Raw genomic sequence first — 20017 nt, 5'->3', positions numbered from 1 at the left:
GTCTTCTCTCCTTACAACTGAGGAACCAGTATCTCCCTCCCCTGGCTCGTGTGCTGAGTTGATGGGTCAGAACCAGGCACCGGCCCCTGGCTCAGTTGCACCAAACTCCGGCTTGGCTTCTGAGCCCTGCTGGGCAAAGGGAAATGCTCTGACCATACCTGCACCGGGCTGCAGTAGGAGGGGCAAGAGGTCCTGGGGCAACTGGAGAGCAGCTGAGAAGGGCCGGTAGGGGAGTCGGCTGGGATTTTACCCACTTTCCCCCCTTCCCAGCACATGCAGGCAGTGGGGAGACAGGAGCCCTCCACATCTCATGCCAAGAGCTGAGCGACTAAGATCCAGACAAAGGTCATCCCAGAAAGGCCCACAACCTCCCGGTCCCTGTCCGTGACATCCATCCCCAAGCACGGGGAAGTTGGAGGAGAAAGGGAGCCAGGATGCCTGGCTGCTTCTCTAAAGGGTTGAAAGCTTTTCCTGTTCAACTCAATTTCCCAAAGCTGCAGCTCCCAGATTCTGACAGACCCCCCGACCCTCCCCACCATCACTTTTTTCAGCCCACTGGAGACTTCTCCAAAGTTGGAGAAGTACTGAAACGTTGGAGAGCAGGAAACACCAAACAAAACACTCCACACTAAAATTCCAGTCATGACAGCTTTTTTTGGATGCAATTACAAGTTTGGTTGATAAAGGTACTAATGTTGAGGTAACATACTTAGACTACTACGGTAAGGTATCTGACTGGGTACCGCACGACATTTTGATTACAAAACTAGAACACTGTAAAATTAACGCGGCACACAGGACATGGATAAAAAGCTGGCTAATGGAGAGGTCTCGAAACGTAATTGTAAATGGGGAATCAGCATCAAACGGGTGTGTTTCTAGTGGGGTCCCACAAGGTTCGGTTCTTGGCCCTACGCTATTGAACATTTTTATTAATGGCCTGGAAGAAAACAAAATAATCGCTGATGAAGTTTGCAGCGGACACGAAAATTGGGAACATGGTAAATAACGAAGAGGACAAGTCACTGATACAGAGCGATCTGGATCACTTGGAAAGCTGGGCGCAAGCAAACAATATGCATTGTCATACAGCTAAAGGTAAATGTGTGCATCTAGGAACAAAGACTGTAGGCCATATTTACAGGATAGGTGACTGTATCCTGGGAAGCAGAGACCCTGAAAAAGATTTGGGGAGCATGATGGATAATCAGCAGAACGTGAGTGCCCCATGCAATGCTGTGGCCAAAAGAGCTAATACGATCCTGGGCTACATAAACGGGAATCTCGGATCAGAGCCGAGCGGTTATTTCAACTCTGTGTTTGCCGCTGGTGCGATCGCTGCTGGAATCTGGTGTCCAGTTCTGGTGCCCACAATTCAAAAGAGAGGTTCATAAATTGGAGAGGGACCAGAAAAGAGCCACAAGAATGATTCAAGGATTAGAAAACCTGCCTTATAGCAAGAGATTCAAGGTGCTCCGTCTATTTAGCTTAACAAAGGGACGGTGAAGGGGGGACTTAATCCCAGTCTGTCAGTACCGACGTGGGGAACAAAGATTTAATACTGGGCTCTTCAGTCTGGCAGAAGAAGGTCTAACACGATCCCAATGACTGAAAGTCGAAGATAGACAAATTCAGACTGGAAATAAGGTGTAAACTTTTGACACTTGAGGATAATTCACCACTGGAACAATTTACCAAGGGTCGCGGTAGATTCTCCATAATTAAATTTTCAAACGAAGATGCTAGATTTCTAACAGATCTGCTCTAGGAATGACTGTGGGGCAGGTCTTTGGCCTGTGCGAAACAGGAGGTCAGATCGGAGGATCACAATGGTCCCTTCTGGCCTTCGATGCTAAAAGGAACCACAAACATCCAGATTTCTGAAAACATCGTGCTTTGCAAAAACCAAACGGCAAGAAAAAAATCCCGATTCGGAGTCAGATTCCCTTGCAAACTTTTTCTGCCAACAATTCCAAAGGAAACATTGTTCGTTCCAAACTTTTGGCAGGAAAATTTGGAAATGAAAGCTGGATTCGAATCAGGATTTGGGGGCTTTTTTGACCCTCTCTGGTGGGGAGGATAAAGGACGCTCCCGTTCCCCGATCCCAAAATATCATCCTCTTGTCGCTGCCAGGAACAACCAGGCTGCGTAGGAAGTACTCATGGGCCAGGCAGCTCTGACAGCTCAGGGATGTGACGCAGACAGTGCCAGGAGTACACTGACACAGGGAGAAAGCAAGAGGCTGGGACCTGCCAGGACAGTCCTCTCTAGGGCCAGGAGCTTCAGAAGAGCCAGAGATCAGAGGGCAACTGCTGGCTTCTTCCAGACCTGTCTTGTGTCCTACAGCTGGCTCCTACATGACCAGGTCTGGCATTAGGAAGCATAGCTCTTGTATATTACCTACCACAGATGGCACTTGCAATACAATGCCCCTAGGAGCCCCGCAGAGGGGTAGATCATGCCATTTACAAAGGCTGTCTGGACGCTACATGTATCTTCTCTATTCTTACGTTGTGTTTTGATTGCGTGAGGGGGACTTTAACTCAGGGATATGTGCCCCCCCTCCACACCTCCATGTCTGATGTGGGCAGGGTGCCATCACTAGGGATGGGTGGGGAATTATTTTAACATCAAACATAGGATAAAGTCTAATACGCTGTTGGGGTGAATTTCATCGCTACTAAACAGTCAGGCCCAGAACATCAGAATGATTTTATTCTTATGTACAGAAAAAAAAAGAGTGGAAGCCCTGTATGTCCGGCTGAGGCGTCCTGCAGATGGATTGAGTATACAAGGACGGTACGTGCACTCGTGTGTGGGGCTATCAAAAGATGCATGAGTCTGTAGGGCTTGGTGCACACATGCATGATGCTTATCTGACGAGCCGCAGTGCGACGCACATCCCATGGGACGGTGAGTGGGTGAAGGCGTGCACCCGGTGGGCTTTGTGCACCGGGGTGTGCACGCTGCATGGGAACACGCAGGCTGTGTGTGGAGGGGAGTGGGGGTGGCAATGTGTCTGGCTCACGAACAGCAGCACTGGTCCTGCTCAGGAGAGGTACAGCCTAATCAACGTTAGCCTGAGAGGGCGGGAGGGGTACCTGAAGATTTCAAATGCTTGGCAACAAAGAGACGTGGACCGGACCTCGGACCAACACAGAATGTGCAGACATGGCTGGCTGCTGTGTGTGTGTGTGGGGGAGGGGGTGTCCAGCAGAAAGCCCCCCAGCCTCCCCCCAAGAGGAAGTCTGGGCTATGCGGTACAGGGAACACAGATGGCCAACTCACACCAGGCCATGTGGTCACATATGACTGAGAGAAGGTATCTGCCCCCCGCTCTGTATCTGCTTCCAACAGAAAGGTTTCCCGGGGAGAGCAGTTCTTGCCCTGGGGTTTGCCCTGGTTTCCTGAATTTCTGTTGCCTCTGCGAAACCAGCCCAAGGCCAGCCAAACAGCACAGGGCAGGATTTACTCCAGGGCAGCCTCCTCCTTGTGAGCAGGAGGTGCACCCCAGGGAGACCAAGGACTAGGTGTGCTTGGGAGGAGGAAGGCGAGCCCCGGAGCTGGATTTCCAGATGGAAAGGGGTGGGCTGGGCCCTGGGGAGCGCTCCCTGTTGTGGGCTCTGTCCCAGAGCATCAGGGGCAGGGATGCCAGGTCAGTCCGCCGCAAGGAACATCTCTTCATTGGTGTTCGGACCGCAGCCAGTGCCATGGGGCCGCCGGCCTTTGGGCACAACCAGAAGAGAGAGGATCTATTGCTATTCCTAAAGGAACCCGAGCTGCACCATGGAGGGGAAAGCCAGAGACGGGGGGAGACCAGAGGCAAAGCTTTTGGCCCTGTTCGGCAGCTAGACTTGGAGGGTCAGGAAAGGGCGGGAGGGGAAGTGAACCCCTCCAGCTGCTCTCCTGCCGGAGATTCCCGCCAGCTCCATCCCAGCCTGGGCTCAGCAGGCCCAGCCACACCTGGGCCTCCGGCTAGCGGACAGGCTAGTCTCTATCCAGCCTCCGCCTCCCGCCTGGGCTCTAGTACTGACGCCAGCGCCCCCCCAAGCACACGCCAGCCTGCCACCGATCGCGGGCTCCTGACACGCCCCGACGTCCACGCACCTGATTGGCTGAGAGAAACGCAACCCTCGCCCGCCGTTTGTGCGGATTGGACGCCGTTTTGATGCGCCCGTCTCGTTTTAATTCCTGAGCCAATCAGAAGAGAAGGGTCAGAGGACTGCCCTCCCCCCTCCCCTCAAACCAATCCTAGGAGTAGACCTCCTCGGGAACCGATTTATTGCGTGGACCAAGAGCCCGGCCTGGCAGCAGCAAAGAGGGCTGAGGAACAGCAAGGGGACACAGTGCAGCTAGCGCAGTGGCTAGGACAGGTGGGAGGCAGGTGGGCGGGGTCAGGAACTGCCCCGCCCCTTCAATTGTTGGTTCCGCTCCTGGGCGCACGCGCTCTAAAGAACTCGGCATGGAGCCACATCCCAGCTGCGGCTGCTCCTTCCGTGGTCCTTTGGCCAGCGGCCTCGCTCACCGGCCAATCAGGCAGGCCATTTTGCACGCTACCGCCGAGATCAGGGCGGCCCCCCTGCCGCTGCCCTCCTCTGACTGGAGGAAGGTGATGTCGCAGCCGGGCGCCAGCTGTCTGACGGTCGCATGGAACTGGTCTTTGAAGCTGGGGAGAGAGGAGGCGGCGGGGGTTAGGCTGAACGGCTCCACTGAGCCTACCGAGAAACTGCTGCCCCATCTCCCTGCTCTGCCCGACTTCCTGTGCGACCATCTTCAAGTTACTGAGCCTTCCTGTGCCTCAGTGCGTCCATCTGTACAATGGGCACAACACTGCCCAGGAGGGCAGTGAGCATAAATATGGTGATGGGGGTCATCTAAAGATAGATTCAGGCTCTGATGGTGCCCACGGGGGTGAGGTTCCATTGTGCGAGGTGCTGCCCCACGGAGCGTCTGATCTAAGGCGGTTTAGATCTCCGGGCTGTACCCTGGCACAACGCTGCAGTTTGCTCCCCCGCCCCCAGAGAACCACAGGCTGTGATTGCTTTTCAGTTCTGAGAACGGGCTCAGAAAGTGCTGTGGGAAGTCTTAGCGCAGATCCTGAGGGCCAAATTTCTCCCGTAAGGCAGCGAAGAAAAGACAGCTGGTTCTCAGGCTGAGCCCTGCCCGGCCCCACCTGCTGGCTTGATGAGGAGCGTCTGACAGCTGATGGAACCCCCCCGGCCATGTCCTTTCCAGGCATTCCAGCTCCTTTCCAGTCTGTTCCTTTTTCAGATGCTGCTCTTTTAAGATTCCCAGTTTTCCTCCCTTCTCCCCTCCACCCACCAGGCATCTAGAGGTCCCAGATCTCATTGGTCCCTCTATGGCCCAGGAAGCTGAGGTACAACCCTCCCCTCCCCCCGACTTGGAGCCCACCAGCACCTGTAAAGCTGGCCCCAGGGCCAGCCCTCAGCACTGCCTCTCACAGCCGTTCAGTGCTAAGGCACTAACAAGGCTGCCATTGCCCAGGATAAGAGTGAGTGCTCCCTAGTGGCCCTGCAGAGAGAGGCCACCCACATGCTCCTGTCTGTGAATCATTCCATCTGACGCAGCTTTCCGTGGGGCTGGGATAAGGCTGAGAGGCAGCGCTGGGGCTGGGGAGGCAGCTGCTAGTGCCATTTCACCTTCCCGGTCACTTTCAATCGGCGCGCTCGCCCCTGCATGCGACCTCACCTGGGGTGGAGCTTGTAGACCGAGCCATCGATGCCCACGGTGATCTTCAGCCTCTCCTCGCCCCTGCTTTCCCGCATGCGGTTGATCACGCCGGCCAGCCCTGCCGAGCACATCTGTGCCGCCCGCGTGGAGACGCTCTCGCACACCATCCGCACGATGTCGCAGTCCGTGAGCGAGGGCAGCAGCTCGAAGGACGTCAGGATGTTGTAGGTCTGTTTCCAGTCATCGGCGTCGCTGGGACAGAGAGTGAAAGCATGTCAGGCTCCATACGCTAGGGCGTGCCGAACACGGGGGGCAGGCCCAGTGCTGCTGGCGCAGCTGGACAGAAGGTGCTGGGTAAAGCCAGTGGAAGGGTGCAGACAGCTAGCAGGCTCCTAAGGCCTGGTCGGTAGCTGGATGGAAGCTGGCTTTGGTGACTCAGGAGAGGACACCCGTTTACCCCTCCGGAAAACGTTCTGCTGGTTTGCAGTGCAGTTCCTCACCAGAAGTGGCTGAATTTCAGACTGCTCATACTCCTGGGAAGAGAGCAGCAGGACAGCTCCTTGTAACAGCAACATGTGCAGTTACGTGAGATAGGGTGCAACAAAGAAATGGGGTCAGGGCTCGGGCTACCCAGAATTGCCCTTTGGGGGTTTCTTGTTCCACCCAGCCCCTGAAGCAGATGGTGCTGGCCAATGTCAGGTACAGGAGACTGGGCGAGAGGGCCCTTAGGCTGCCTATGTTCCTACGTGTCTAAAACCTCACTCAGCTCTACTGTACCTCCTGTAAACCCGCTTTACCAATGCCCATGAGACTCCAGCCTCCTTCCCAATCTCCTCCAGGTGCTTCCAGCCCTTCCCACCAAATGATGTCTGGCATGGAAGGTCTGTGAGCAGGCGTCTCTCCCCACCCCTACAAATACAGCCCATACTTCCGGGAGCCCGCCTGGCTCCATGTTGGTAAGACCCACGGGCATTATTTGAGGTCTGGAAAACCTGCCTCACAGTGCAAGACTTATGAAGCTCCCTCTGTTTGGTTTAGCCCAGAGAAGGCTAAGAGGTGACTTGGTCACCACCTGCTAGAAGATCTCTGATTATAGACGAATCTTTAATCTTGCCATAAACAGCAGAAGGAGATCCAAAGGTGGGAAGTGGAAGCTAGGCAACTTCAGATTAAAACTAAGGTGCATTTGTTTAGGGTAATTAACCACTGGAAGAATTTACCGCGGGGCATGGTGGGTTCTCCATTGCTTGGAGTCTTTAGGTCTTTCTCAGAGACCTGCTGTAGCTCAGCCAGGAGTTCTGGGCTAGATGCAGGAATCTCTGGTTGAGGTTCTCTGGCCTGGGTTACGCTGGAGATCAGACTAGATGATCAGAAATCCCTTGGGCTGTAGACTACCAGGCCTAACTTGGTGCATTTTAGAGGATTAGCCTTAAAGCTGCTCTAAGTCCCGTGATCTTAGAGCTGCAAAGGGAGGACAGTTGGGTCAGGCCCGAGAAGCTGGGCTCAAGAAGCCAGGTGCAGAGCAAACCAGCCACTAATAACGTGCAAGGAAAAGTGAGCTAGGCCCTGTTCAAAGTGACGCTGGCACAGTCGTGTGGGGGTTGTGGGCACCCTTATTAAAGAGCATTCACTGACTGGCACCCTTCCTCTGGCTCCCGCAATCTTGGGGCTGATTCCTCATTCCAAGTACTAACAATCCCCAGCAAGTTTTTCAGCCAAAGAGCTCAAAGAAGGGCAGTGTTGTTATAAATGGGGAAACTGAGGCACAGAGCGGGCAAGTGACTTGCCCAAAGTCGCCCAGCAGAGCCGGGGAGAGAACCCAAGTCTCCTGAGCCCCAGTGCAGTGCTCCAGCCAGTACACTGCAAGGTGTGAGGGTACCTGCCATAGGTGTGTGCGGGTCCCTGTCAGAGGGGGAGCTGACGTACACGGCTTCCACGTGAGCTCGAAGCCCAGTGGGGAACGGTTGTTCTCTCTAGTTATACATATTGCAGCTCGGTCGCCGTTGGGGGCCCCGGGAGTCCAGCCGTGCTCTGGGGCTGTAGGACGGGATTACAGCTGGTGGGTGGGGGGGACGGGAGAGCTCCCTCATAGGGCTCTATGAGGAGCCCCTGAGTTGCAGCGGGTGGGGCTGGCTGTGCATTGGGCGGTTGGGGAGGCCACAACGTACCTTTCGATCTGCGAGATGAAGCGGGTTTCGAAGCTGCCTCTGGTTTTCAGCTTCTCGGACGCCTCCCCATGGAAGAGCAGATTTTCATTGACCAGTTTTAGCAGCACCAGCCGCACGATCTCTCCCATGTACTTGCCTCCGATCATCTTCTCGTAGCTGGGCAGGGACAGAAGAGCACCCCCGGTCAGGGCCGCGAGGACATAGACCCTCTGCCCGCTCTCAGTTGGACCCTGCTCTCCTGCAACGAGGGGCATCCGAGGCCTAGAGATCTGTCTCGACACAACCCCGGCTGAGCAACGCTGACGCTGGCTTGCCCCTTCCTCCTGAGACAGCTGCAGGCTCAGGGACGCTGCCACAGTGCCAGCCCAAGGGGGGCAGAGGTCCTGCTCGGCTTCTCCTCCCCTTGCGTTCTGCCAAAGGGACGTCTCCCTACTCCCAGCCTCCGTGGGGACAGGCCTCGTGCAGAGACTCAGGCAGGAGAGGCACGCCTCAGCTTGCAGTGAGCAGAGCCGAAGCCAAAGCCAATTCTTGCTACCTGCAGCACCCAGCGAATGCAACGGCCGGTTCCGGGGCCTGCAGCTGGGGGGAGTTATGGGCAGCCTTTGCAGAGGGAACTGGTACCAGACGCCAACCACCTGGGCCCAGTGCAGAGCCTGGGCCAGTGTTTCCATCACCCACTCAGTAGTGCGATAGGTGAAGGAGAACAGGACAGTTACATACCAAATACGCTGACAGGCCCAAATCCTCCACTGTGCTAGAGCCTCACCCAATGCCCTGGGGTGGGGGAGAAGATGGGCTTTGAGCCCCCATGATCCCTGGCTCTGCTGGGGGCCCAGCTCACCCCCGCACACCTCATCTCAGAGCCACCTCAGGACTGCTCTAACTTGTGCCAGCTTGTAACGGGCCCTGAGACACCATTACACCGCAGGGGAGCCCTGGAGTGTAGCATCCTCCAGTCACACCCTCCTCCCTCCATCGCACTGCTACAGACTAGGGACCGAATGGCTAGGCAGTAGTTCTGCAGAAAAGGACCTATGGGTTACAGTGGATGAGAAGCTGGATATGAGTCAACAGTGTGCCCTTGTTGCCAAGAAGGCTAATGACATTTTGGGCTGTATAAGTAGGGGCATTGCCAGCAGATCGAGGGACGTGATCATTCCCCTCTATTCGACATTGGTGAGGCCTCATCTGGAGTATTGTGTCCAGTTTTGGGCCCCACACTACAAGAAGGATGTGGAAAAATTGGAAAGAGTCCAGCGGAGGGCAACAAAAATGATTAGGGGGCTGGAGCACATGACTTACGAGGAGAGGCTGAGGGAACTGGGATTGTTTAGTCTGCAGAAGAGAAGAATGACGGGGGATTTGATAGCAGCCTTCAACTACTGGAAAGGGGGTTCCAAAGAGGATGGATCTAGACTGTTCTCAGTGGTAGCAGATGACAGAACAAGGAGTAATAGTCTCAAATTGCAGTGGGGGAGGTTTAGGTTGGATATTAGGAAACACTATTTCACTAGGAGGGTGGTGAAGCACTGGAATGGGTTACCTAGGGAGGTGGTGGAATCTTCTTCCTTAGAGGTTTTTAAGGCCTGGCTTGACAAAGCCCTGGCTGGGATGATTTAGTTGGTGTTGGTCCTGCTTTGAGCAGGGGGTGGGACTAGATACCTCCTGAGGTCCCTTCCAACCCTGAGATTCTATGATTCTACCCGCTGAGCTCAGGGGGGACCAAGCGAGGGGGCACAGAGCCAGTGATTCATCCTCTGCAAATATCTTTATGACCCCTTTGCCCCATAGCATGGGCCAGGATCGGGCCCACTCTGATCCTGCAGCTAAGGAGATGCTTAACTCAAATGGCCCTGCCATCGATCGCTTATTCAGATGGCCACGCTCCTTGGGCAACAGCTGTCGGCTACTTTCCCACCCCGGTCCCACCCTGGTACTTTTATTTCAGGCCTTGGTAGGTTTTGCGATCTTCAGCCCTTAACGCCAAGTGGCAGTTGCCCTTTCCCACCACTACAGGGCACTGCAGAGCCAAAGGGAGGGAAGACAAAGGTAGAGCCCTTGGGGGCCTCCTCTGTCCTTTCAAGGTTAGTGGGACACTGGGCTGGGGACAGCGCGAGAGAGCGAAGGGGAAAGGAAAGGAGAGAAGTGAGGAAAAGCACAAGGGAGAAACGTGTATTTGTCAGGGTGTCGGGGGGGTAAGTGTTGATTGCTCTGTGTATTGGTGTGTGGATACGGGAGTGTGTTTGTGGGCATCCGGGGTGTGAGCGTAGGTTGCTCTGGGTGTGTTTGTGTATTGGTGTGTGGATGCGGGAGTGTGTTTGTGAGGGCACCAGGGTGCAGGAGTGTAGATTGCTCTCGATGTGTGTGTTGGTGTTTTACTGTGTGTGTAGGGGAGTGTATTTGTGTGTATCCAGGTATGTGAGTGTAGATTGCTGGTGGGTATCTGTGTCCTGGGGTGAGTGTACTGAGGGTGTAGCAGGGTGAGTGTGCACATGGCTGTGAGTGGATGGTTGTGCACAAGGGGTGTATGGAGGTGTGTGTGAAGTGTATGTGCACAGTTGTGTTTCTGAAGGGAGACAGCGTGGGTGGATAAGCAGACGTGGGTGCAGTTATGGGCTTGTGAGGGAGCTAGTGTGTCCGTTTGACAGTGTGTGTGTGTGGGGGGGATGTTTGCACATGTCGGTATGTTTGAGGTGTGTCCGTGGGTATGCGAGTGTGTGTTTAGACACCCTTGGGGTGTGTGTGTGTGAGAGAGAGAGGGCTGGAGGTAGGGCTGGTGAGCGGAAATTGCTCTCACCTGTTTTAACACCGCCAAGATGGATTGCTCAGTCTGTGAGGCTATTTTCTCTGAGCTGCAGGAAAACAACCACTTTTCCTCTTTGCTGGGCTCTGCACATATCAGCCTCCTGCTACAGCACCTCAGTGATCAGGCAAGCCAGCCTCTGGCAGCACCTGTACTGGGACCTCTGAGAGAGAGCCCCGCAGACCCACTTCTCGGCCCCTCGGCCCACACTGTCACGAAGGACCGACTTGCCTGCCAGGGAATGTAAAACTGCACTCTCAGAACCAGAGCTGAGCAAGTCCCGTTGGAGATGAACTGCCCCCACCCTCCGCTGAATTAGCAGCCGCGGCTGGCAGAGTCCGGCTCTGCGGCCGGGCGACAGCAGGGAGGAAGTGAGGCGCAGGGAAAGCATTTGTTTTATCTGTCATGTCCCTTACAGCTGGTGCCCGGGGTTAAGTGAGGTCTCATCCACCACCCGATCGTACTCCAGGAGGAACTCGTCCAGCTCCCCTGAGGCCCCGAAGGCTCCCCACTCGGTGTTCACGCACATCCGGCCCTCGTCCCCCTCCACCAGCTCCACGTTCTCCATCTCCTCCATGTAGCAGGCGTTGCAGCCGGTACCTGGCAGGGGACACCAAGCCGGGGGTTAGTCTCATGACGGCGAGTCCCAGGCAAAGCACCCTGTGACAACTGGGGACGCGGGCCCTGCGCTTGACCCACTGCATGAGCAGCCGCTGGCTTTGAGTCTGCGCGGGTATCTAGTTTACAAGGGGCAGACGCACGGGCTTAATACAGGCCATAGCCTACGTATGCCCATGATACAACCTCATGCCCCATCCTTATAGCCTGTTTCCTAGCGTTTAAAGCCAGAAGGGACCACTAGTCTGAGCTCTTGCCTGGCACAGGATTTCACCCGATACCCAGAGCTAAGCCCGATGACGCCAGTTAGGCTAAAGGGTTTCAGGAGGCCGAAGTATTGCAGCCACAGGCAGAGAACAGGAGAGACTGGGGCACCACCGATGGCCGAGGCCCTTGCCAGGGCAGGGAATGGATTAGGTGAGACATGCCCAGCTGATGCCAGCAGACCACCCATGCCCCACGCTGTGGAAGAAGGGGAAAGCCCTCCAAGGTCCATACTCCTCCTTTCAGCCATTCTCAGCAACCCAGCTCTGCAATAGTGTGGCCGACGCAGAGCTCTCGAAGGCCTGGGTCAGATCCACGGCCGGGGGCGATCAGTCGATCTCTGCCAGCTGCGGATCTGCACCACTGGTTAGTTAGCTATTGCTCCTTGAAGGATCACGGTGTCACCTTTTTCTCCTGGAGCAACCGGGATCTGGGGTGTCTCTGGTCTTATTATTCGTGTGACCAGAGCGCCTATGAGCCCCTGGCACGGACCACGCTTCCCTGGTGCAAGGTGCTGCGCACAAACACAATGAAAGACTATCGCCGCCCTGAGAGAGAACAACTGGGTACAGGCAGACAGGGGAGCACACGGAGACGATGGGACAGTATTGATCAGCAGGGGTCTCAGCACAGCTGCTGCCTGGCCTGTACGGTTTTTGCAAGCGTCATGGCAAAGGAGAGTTTTAAGGAGCGGTTGGAAGGGGGATCATGAGGTAGCTTTGGGGATGTTTACAGGGCGGGGAGGGGGAGCGTGAGGGACAGCAGGGGAGGAAACGCACAGAGGCTCGTTTGCAAATTTTACAAGCGGGTGAGGGAGGTTGGGACCATGGCAGTCAATAGCTCAGTGGTGACCCAGAGAAGCAGGGTGTGAAGGGCCTTGAAAGTGAAAGTCAAGGGACCACAGTGATTTTTTCTCTGTCTCTGTAATGGTGCCCCTGCAGGGCTGAGCGGTTTTTTGGGTGTCCCGTGGAAGCCGGGCCCTCGGGCTGGGCCGTCTGTTCGTCCTTGTGCACTTCTTCCGGTTGCATTGGTAAGTGACGAACATGGAACTGCTCTGTCATAATTTAATACTCCCTGTAGATGTTGCCACCCTCAGCTCAAAACTCAGGAGCCAGGCCTCAAAAAATCATGAGATTGGCTTAGAAATCAAGCCTCCTGCAGTACAAAGAACGCCTTCCCGAAGCACGGGCCCCCTAGCGCTAAGGGAGAATCTCTTCACTAGGACTCAGGGCAAGAGATGGGCAAACGGCACACCCAGAAAGCAAATCTGGCTCAGATTTATGATGGTGCCTTTTTCACCCTTTAGCGTTCACATCCCACAAACTTTCAAGTAACTGAGTTTCATCGGCACAAATGTTTGAGCTCAGAGTGGCCCCGGCCTTTCCGTGCTCAGCTCCTTGTCTGTACGATGGGGATTACAGTACTTCCTGGCGGCAGGGGACTGCCGTGAGGATATATACATTAAAGATTGCGAGGTGCTCACATGCCACCGCCCGGATGCTTAGCTATGAGCCAGATAAGCACATTAGATGGCAAGCTGCTCGCATGAATATTCTTGGAAACCAAATATTAAACTCAAGCACACAAATCATCATCTTCGAAGTGCCTGCACCCTCCTCTAACCAATGAGTGGAAACCATCCTGCGTAACTTACCTGATCTATCACAACTAAGCAACACCGCTTGAATTTAAATATCTCGGATGAGGGTGAACTCATTGACTAAACGACCGCAAAAAGAGCCGTACCCAACACATTCTGCTGGCAAATTAACTCGGAAAGCTGCAGTCAGTTGACAAGATCTCCAGCAGAAAGAGGTGAGATTTGTCAAAAAAGTTCTTGGGTACAGATGATTCACTCGGTTCTACTTGTGAGACATATTTGAGCTAGTCTGACAGCCAGCCACTAGAGGGCTTAGCTACCACTTACCGCTACTCCAGATCACCATACCATAGTGTTGACCTTTGAGGAAAAGAAACGATAGATACCGAATCCTTGTCCACATGAGAAAATACTGCCTACAGGTCTATAAGCAAGTCCCCCACTAGTCCCAGGTAAGAGTGCAGGAAATCCCACCTGGAGGCAGTGACCTGGCAGCACTGGCCAATCCATATTGATCCCTGTATCTGGCACTGGTGCGACCGCTACTGGAATACGGTGTCCAATTTTGGTGCCCACAATTCAAGGAGGATGTTGATAAATTGGAGAGGGGTCAGAGAAGAGCCACGAGAATGATTAAAGGACTGGAAAACCTGCCTTCCAGTGATAGACCCAAAAAGCTCAATCTATCTAGCTTAACAAAGAGAGGGTCAAGGGGTGACTTGATCCCAGTCCATCAGTGCCTACATGCGGAACAAGTATTTCATACTGAGCTCTTCAGGCTAGCAGAGGAAGGTCTAACACCACCCAATGGCTGAGAGGGGAAGCTAGACAAATTCAGACTGGAAATAAGGTACAAATCAGTGAGGGTCATTAACCATCGGAACAATTTCCCAAGAGTTGTGGTGGATTCTCCATGGCTGGGATGTTTCTGTAAAAGATCCGTCCTAGTTCAAATAGGAATTATCCTGGGAAGTCCCATGGCCTGTGGTCTACAGGAGGTCAGACCAGCTGATCACAGGGGTCCATTCTGGCTTTGGAATCTATAAATCCACAGCCCACCCTGGTGAAGCCAGCAGTGATAATACCCTGTTGGGGGAGCCCTCGGCCCTCACCCACTGGGGAGGTCTGCAGCCGCTCGGAAGGAGCACTGTGTGTTAAACTCACCCGGCTGGCAGCTCCCACTCAGAGATGAGCTCATCTCTATTCTTAGCGTGATTAAAAAATAGGCCAGTGCCAAGCGAGCATTGTTTACCCAGGGCAAGCGGAAGAGGCAGCCATGCGAAAGGCCCAGATGGAGCTGTCGCTGACGACACTGAGCGGCTCCTGTGCCCCATGGGGAAGGTGTCCTTGCTTCTCCACCTGCCCCAGCTGAGGGCGCCATGCCAGAGCTCCCTCCCCGGCAGCTGCAGGAGGGGCCCCGGGCTGCCGTCGGCTGCCACCGTTCCAGGAGGCCGCAGCCTGCCCATGCACAGGGTATCCCAGCATTTCTAACAGCGTCCTGCTGTCACTGTGCGCGGCTCAGCTTCGGCGTCTCTCCGACACCAGGCGCGCTGCGGCGTCCCCAGGTGGGCGGCCCAGCATCACTGTCTGCTCTCCAGGAGTGGGAATCAGCCCTGCCTTGCTGCCGGCTGTGTCTGCTCAGCAAGGATCTCGTGGTGAACACAACAGGCCCAACTCTCTAATCGCTTGCACCAGTGGTGCTCCGGGACCACTCCTGATGAACGTGGGGTGAGCGAGAGCTGAATCGGGCTCCCAGGTCCTTCAAGGTGTCAGCCGGCCGCCTGCAGGGGTCAGGAAGGGATTCCCCCCCCCAATGCATTATGGGATGGCCATGGCTGGAGATGGGACACTGGGCGGGGTGGGCTAGGGATCTGAGTAGTCTCTCCCCTGGTGTCGCTGGCTGGTTGTTGTTCCCATGCCCAGGGGCTCTGGGGTTGGGAAGGAATTTTCCCCCGGTCAGATTGGCAGTGATCTCGGGGGGGTTTGCCTTCCTCCGCAGCATGGGGTGTGGGTCCCTCGCCAGGATTATCTGGGGGCATCTCTCAGCCATTTCCCTGCCATTGCAGGGCACAGGTGCACCCTGGTAACTCCTAATCTCAGCCTGTGGCACACCACAGTCTAGTGTCCTCTGGGCTGTGACACCTGGGTTGTTGGGTTAGTGTGCAGGTGCTGGGTGGGGTGGGTGTCCTGTGATTTACAGGCGGTCAGACTGGTGGTCCCTTCTGGCCTAAAACTCTATAACAGTGAGTCCGCCCATATGCTTTGGTCCCTGCCCAGAACTTTGGGCCCACCCCCAAGCCTGTCTCCTGCCAGCTCCCTTATGTCCTGTCATTCCCGAGTCCTTCCAAGGGAGCTCTGCCTCCTGCTCCACCCGGCGGCTCTCCACTCATAGAGCCCACCTCGCACACAGGGGCTGGGCTGTGAGTAACTCCCTCAGCTCTGCTCTGTCCTCCTCATGGGAACCAGCAGCCGGCGGTGACTCTCAAGGGGATGCTAACTGCTCTTGGTAGGTCAGGTTATCAGCTCATGGGAGATGGAAGAGGTAACGTCCACACATGGTATCGAGTCTCAGCGTCCCAGATGTGCCCCTAGTTAACCGGTTACTAAATGAACGGCGATCTCAAATTGAACAGGCAAAGTCAGTAGAATGGGCGTTCCCCATCCTAGATCACAATTTGCAACCCCTTGGGCTCCCATCATTGATTCCAGATGCGGAAGTGCAGGAGCTCACTGCGATCTCCCTGTTTGAGCACAGCGCTTTCTCGCCACAGTGTCCCCAGAGCAATGGGGCGGTGGGGAGCGAAGACTATCTCCAAGGAAGCTAAGCATGATGACGGAGATCTTTATTTAGCCAGTCCTCTAGGGACTTTGCTATCGCTATCAATTTTACGGGAAAGGTGCCCAGATATTATGGTGATGGGTGGAAGTATTCAACCCTAAGATAGATAAATAGATCTAAACCTACTGGAGAATAGACAAGTACCAGTAGGGAACAGCTTCCACAGAACACATGGGCAGGGACTTTATTTCCCACAAGATCTCCATTACACAAACCTACGTCAATTCCAGGCTTAACAATTCAGCTGGAAGAAATGCAAACGGAGCAGGAACGTGACTCTGGTTGATGCACAAACCCACAGTTCAGCCCAACAATCAGTAACAACTGGAAGTCAGCAAGAGTGCTCACTCCTCCCCCTGACAGAGCCACCATCACAGAGAGTGGAAACAGACGGTCAGAGAAATCAGCAGGGTTACTTGAAATACCAGAGACACCCCGGGTACCAGCTGATCACGGAGCAAAAGACAACTGGATCCCGCGAGGAACAAATCACGGGAGGAGGAACGTGCATCGGCGTCAGCAGAATCATTGCGGACCCCAGGGTTACTAAGACCAGCGCAGAACCGTTACATCGCCCCAGCTGCCGCATCTAGAGGGAGCCTGACACCTGACCGACATTGCAACACCATTAGCCTCAAGGGAGGCTCAACAGTAGTTGTGTCCAGAGAAATCCCAGCTGGAGAGCAAGGTCTTTGAGAATGCCCCCTGCCACACACATGACATCAAAGCAGTTCAGCGGTGGGGCTTTCCTCCAACCCACCTGCCTCCTGAATGTTGCTAAAGATGACACACGGCATGGCCTAGCCCCAAATCAACTGAATAGCTCTGGGGCCTCCCGCCCACTCCCACAGTATGAGCTGGACCGAGGACTACTCTGCTTCCTCGTGCTGCCAACAGGACTGGAATGAGCCCTGAGAACGGACCGGCAGGAATTCCACCAGGACAATCCACATCAGGGAGCCTGCGGTGTCCGTGGGCAGGTAGGGAATGCCCGTGTTGGCAGGAGCTGCGCCCAGTGCACTCCAGGATGAGGGGAAACGCCCAGGTGGGCAGGTAACTTACCCACTATCATGCCAACCTCGCACCGGTGATCTTCATAGTAACAGGAAATCATTGTAGCCACCGTGTCATTGACCATGGCGACCACGTCCATCTCGAAATCCTGTGGAGGAGCATACAAAAGAGAGGTCATGATCCCCCAGGCGTCCCAGAGAAGAGCCCATGCAAAAGGAAGCATGCACCTGGGTACAGAACATTTCCAGGGCAGGACCCTGACGCTAGTAAGGGAGTGCCCAGTGGAGTGCCCAGTCCACTGATCCGGACTGGGCAAGCCAAGAATGCTCCTGCAGAGCGAGGATCTCTCCAGCCCACCTTCCCGCTGAGGATGTCCTTGAGGCTGCAGGAGCCGGAGGGTTGCAACGCGCCCCCAGTGGAGCTGGTTTGTCTGGAGAAGCCCCAGTCTTGCCCCACGAGGGTGCAGCTGTGAGGAGACGCTGGGGAACTAGCCAGCATGAACAGCATAAACCATGTTTTCAGCTCACCCCTCGGCGCTTGATAGCGTCCCGCAAAAGCCCCACGATGTTGTTCCCTTCAGCTCCTGATGCTTTGAAACCCTTCGTCCAGTTCAGAAGGATCCCCTGCGGGACAAGGGGACAAAGGGGCTAGATCAAAGTGCTACAAAGAGAGAAAGCAGAGAGCTAAGCAATCAGTTCTCTGATCCCAATGGATGCGGGTGGTGCATTATTGCTAATGCATGTCCAGCTGGGCAGTCCCAGCTCTCACAATCAGAGAATCAGAGAACTGAAAGGGACCTTGAGAGGTCATCTAGTCCAGTCCCCTGCACTCAAGGCAGGACTAAGTATTATCTAGACCATCCCTGGCCAGGGTCGGCTTTAAGCCGATTCGGCCGATTCCCCGGAATGGGGCCCCACGCCTTAAGAGGGCCCCGCAACGTCCGGGGCTGCCGGCAGAATGGAGAAAAAAAAAAAAAAAGAAAAGCCGCGTCCTGCTTCTCCCCCCTCCCTCCAGCACTTGCGCCGTCATACAGCTGATCAGCGCAAGCCTGGGAGGGAGGAGTGAGGAGGAGGAATGTGGCGTGCTTGGGGAAGAGGCGGGGCCAGGGCGGGGATTTGGGGAGGGATCCAATGGAGCAGGGAGGGGGCAGGGCCAGGGCAGGGATTTAGGGAGGGATCCAATGGGGTAGGGAGGGGGCGGAGTCGGGGTGTGGGGGGGCGAGAGACAATTCGCGTCCTGGCATGGGGCCCCGCACCTGCTAAAGCCGGCCCTGTCCCTGGCAGGTGTTTGTCCAACCTGCTCTTAAAAACCTCCAATGATGGAGACTCCACAACCTCCCTGGGCAATTTATTCCAGTGTTTAACCACCCTGACAATTAGGAAGTTTTTCCTAATGTCCAACCTAAACCGCCCTTGCTGCAATTTAAGCCCATTGCTTCTTGTCCTGTCCTCATAGGTAAAAGAGAACAATTTTTCTCCTTTCTCCTTGTAACAACCTTTTATGTAGTTGAAAACTGTTATCATGTCCCCTCTCAGTCTTCTCTTCTCCAGACTAGCTAAACTTAATTTTTTCAATCTTCCCTCATAGGTCATGTTTTCTAGACCTTTAATCATTTTTGTTGCTCTTCTCTGGACTTTCTCCAATTTGTCCACATCTTTCCTGGAATGTGGCACCCAGAACTGGACACAATACTCCAGCTGAGGCCTTATCAGCACGGACTGAGCTTTGGAGTCTGAAGTGTGAGATCTAGTGTAAGTGCGCAAGGGAGCACGCGGGTGTAGAGAGGAAGCAACAAGCATGAACGTGACGGGGGATCAGTCATTGCTCACCTCTGAATAAAGACGCCAGCCCTATGAAGAAAGGCCAAAGGTATTTAGGCACCTAACTCCCATTGAAATCAAGGGGACTTAAATACCTTTGAGGACCTGGGCCCGAGCATTTAAGGGATCTGCTGTGTACAGATGGGGGCTCACGCTCACACTGTGGACCCGGGGACGCTAGATGCAGCTCTGTAGCTCAGCATGTGAAGGGGCAGTGAAGACCAGGCTTGGCTCCTCCACTTTGCCCACTGTCACACTCCCTCCCTATTCTTTGCAGCCTCTCTCACCCTTCACCTCTGATTTTCCCGTGGGAGTCACCCCGCCTTGGGCTCACCTTGTCAATATCCTCATGCCTCACGGGGAAGGAGAATGTGAAGCCCAGAGGCAGCTTTTTGTGTTTCATCTGGTGTTTATCCAGGAAGTCGGAGATGCATTCGGAGATGTAATCAAAGAGCTGGAAAAGGGAGGCCCCAAGTCACTCCAAAATCATGACAACAGCATTGCTGGGCATTTCTCATCAGCCCTGCAACCACCAACCTCCTCCTGCCTCTGACGGCCTCCTCTATGGGATGCCTGGCTCCACACTCCCCGCCACTCCATGCTGCCCAGTTCTCTAGCCTCTACCCAGGTCCATTCATTGACTTTCTATTGGATGTTGCCTCGGGAATAATGACCATCAGTGATTATTACCCAGAAAACCACACGCACTACATAAAGATTTCTATGGCGCGCATTATATAGACATGCAGATGTCTGCAGTCGCAGCATTGCCCACCAGAGGGCACCCAACCCTCTGGTATAACGTAGTGGCCCATGCAATGGCAGTTCCTAATTCCAGCTTTGGAGATCTGCAAAATCTGTGCTCAGGGGTAGCTCTTGCCTGTCTCAGAGCGGCCAACAGCACATGGGCTAGCACTGCCGGCCATGGCTTCCACCCACGCCTCTTAGGCTGAGTTGATGTGTGCAGCTGCCCAGTCCTAGCTAGAGGTACAGAGGAAATGAATACTGGTAGAGGAGGCTGGGACTGGGCACACACACCTGGTGTGCGTGGGGATGAATGTGTGTATGTGAGAGCAGATGACTTTATCTCTGCCCTAAATCCGGTTGTCTGTACCCTACTGGCCTTCCTCTGATATGTTCGTTGAAGGAATTACTCTTGGATAGAGCTGGGCGAAATTTTCCTAGTCAAAACTTTTTGG

General features: G+C 54.7%; 1 protein-coding gene across 5 annotated transcripts in view; it reads right to left on the bottom strand.

Moving 5' to 3' along the window:
• Positions 1–634: 634 nt before the first annotated feature.
• The window catches only part of GCK (glucokinase), a 37558-nt gene continuing 18175 nt past the window's right edge, over positions 635–20017 (bottom strand). For 4 of the 5 annotated variants that reach the window (XM_024099615.3, XM_042859304.2, XM_065584370.1 and 1 more), the window contains exons 4-10: positions 19153–19272; positions 17526–17621; positions 17047–17146; positions 11080–11263; positions 7861–8016; positions 5711–5944; positions 635–4667 (exon numbers count right to left, since the gene is read on the bottom strand). In XM_024099615.3, the coding sequence (XP_023955383.2) occupies positions 4523–4667; positions 5711–5944; positions 7861–8016; positions 11080–11263; positions 17047–17146; positions 17526–17621; positions 19153–19272 (1035 nt within the window). In that variant the 3' untranslated portion in view covers positions 635–4522. Of the gene's footprint in view, positions 4668–5710; positions 5945–6469; positions 7651–7860; positions 8017–11079; positions 11264–17046; positions 17147–17525; positions 17622–19152; positions 19273–20017 lie in introns of those variants that run through there. The other variant, XM_024099616.3, reaches the window with a different exon arrangement.

Source organism: Chrysemys picta, chromosome 2 (assembly GCF_011386835.1).
Source record: "Chrysemys picta bellii isolate R12L10 chromosome 2, ASM1138683v2, whole genome shotgun sequence".
NCBI classification, from domain to species: Eukaryota; Metazoa; Chordata; order Testudines; family Emydidae; genus Chrysemys; species Chrysemys picta.
The sequence above is the reverse complement of the archived record's forward strand: the minus strand, read 5'-3'. Positions and strand labels throughout refer to the sequence as shown.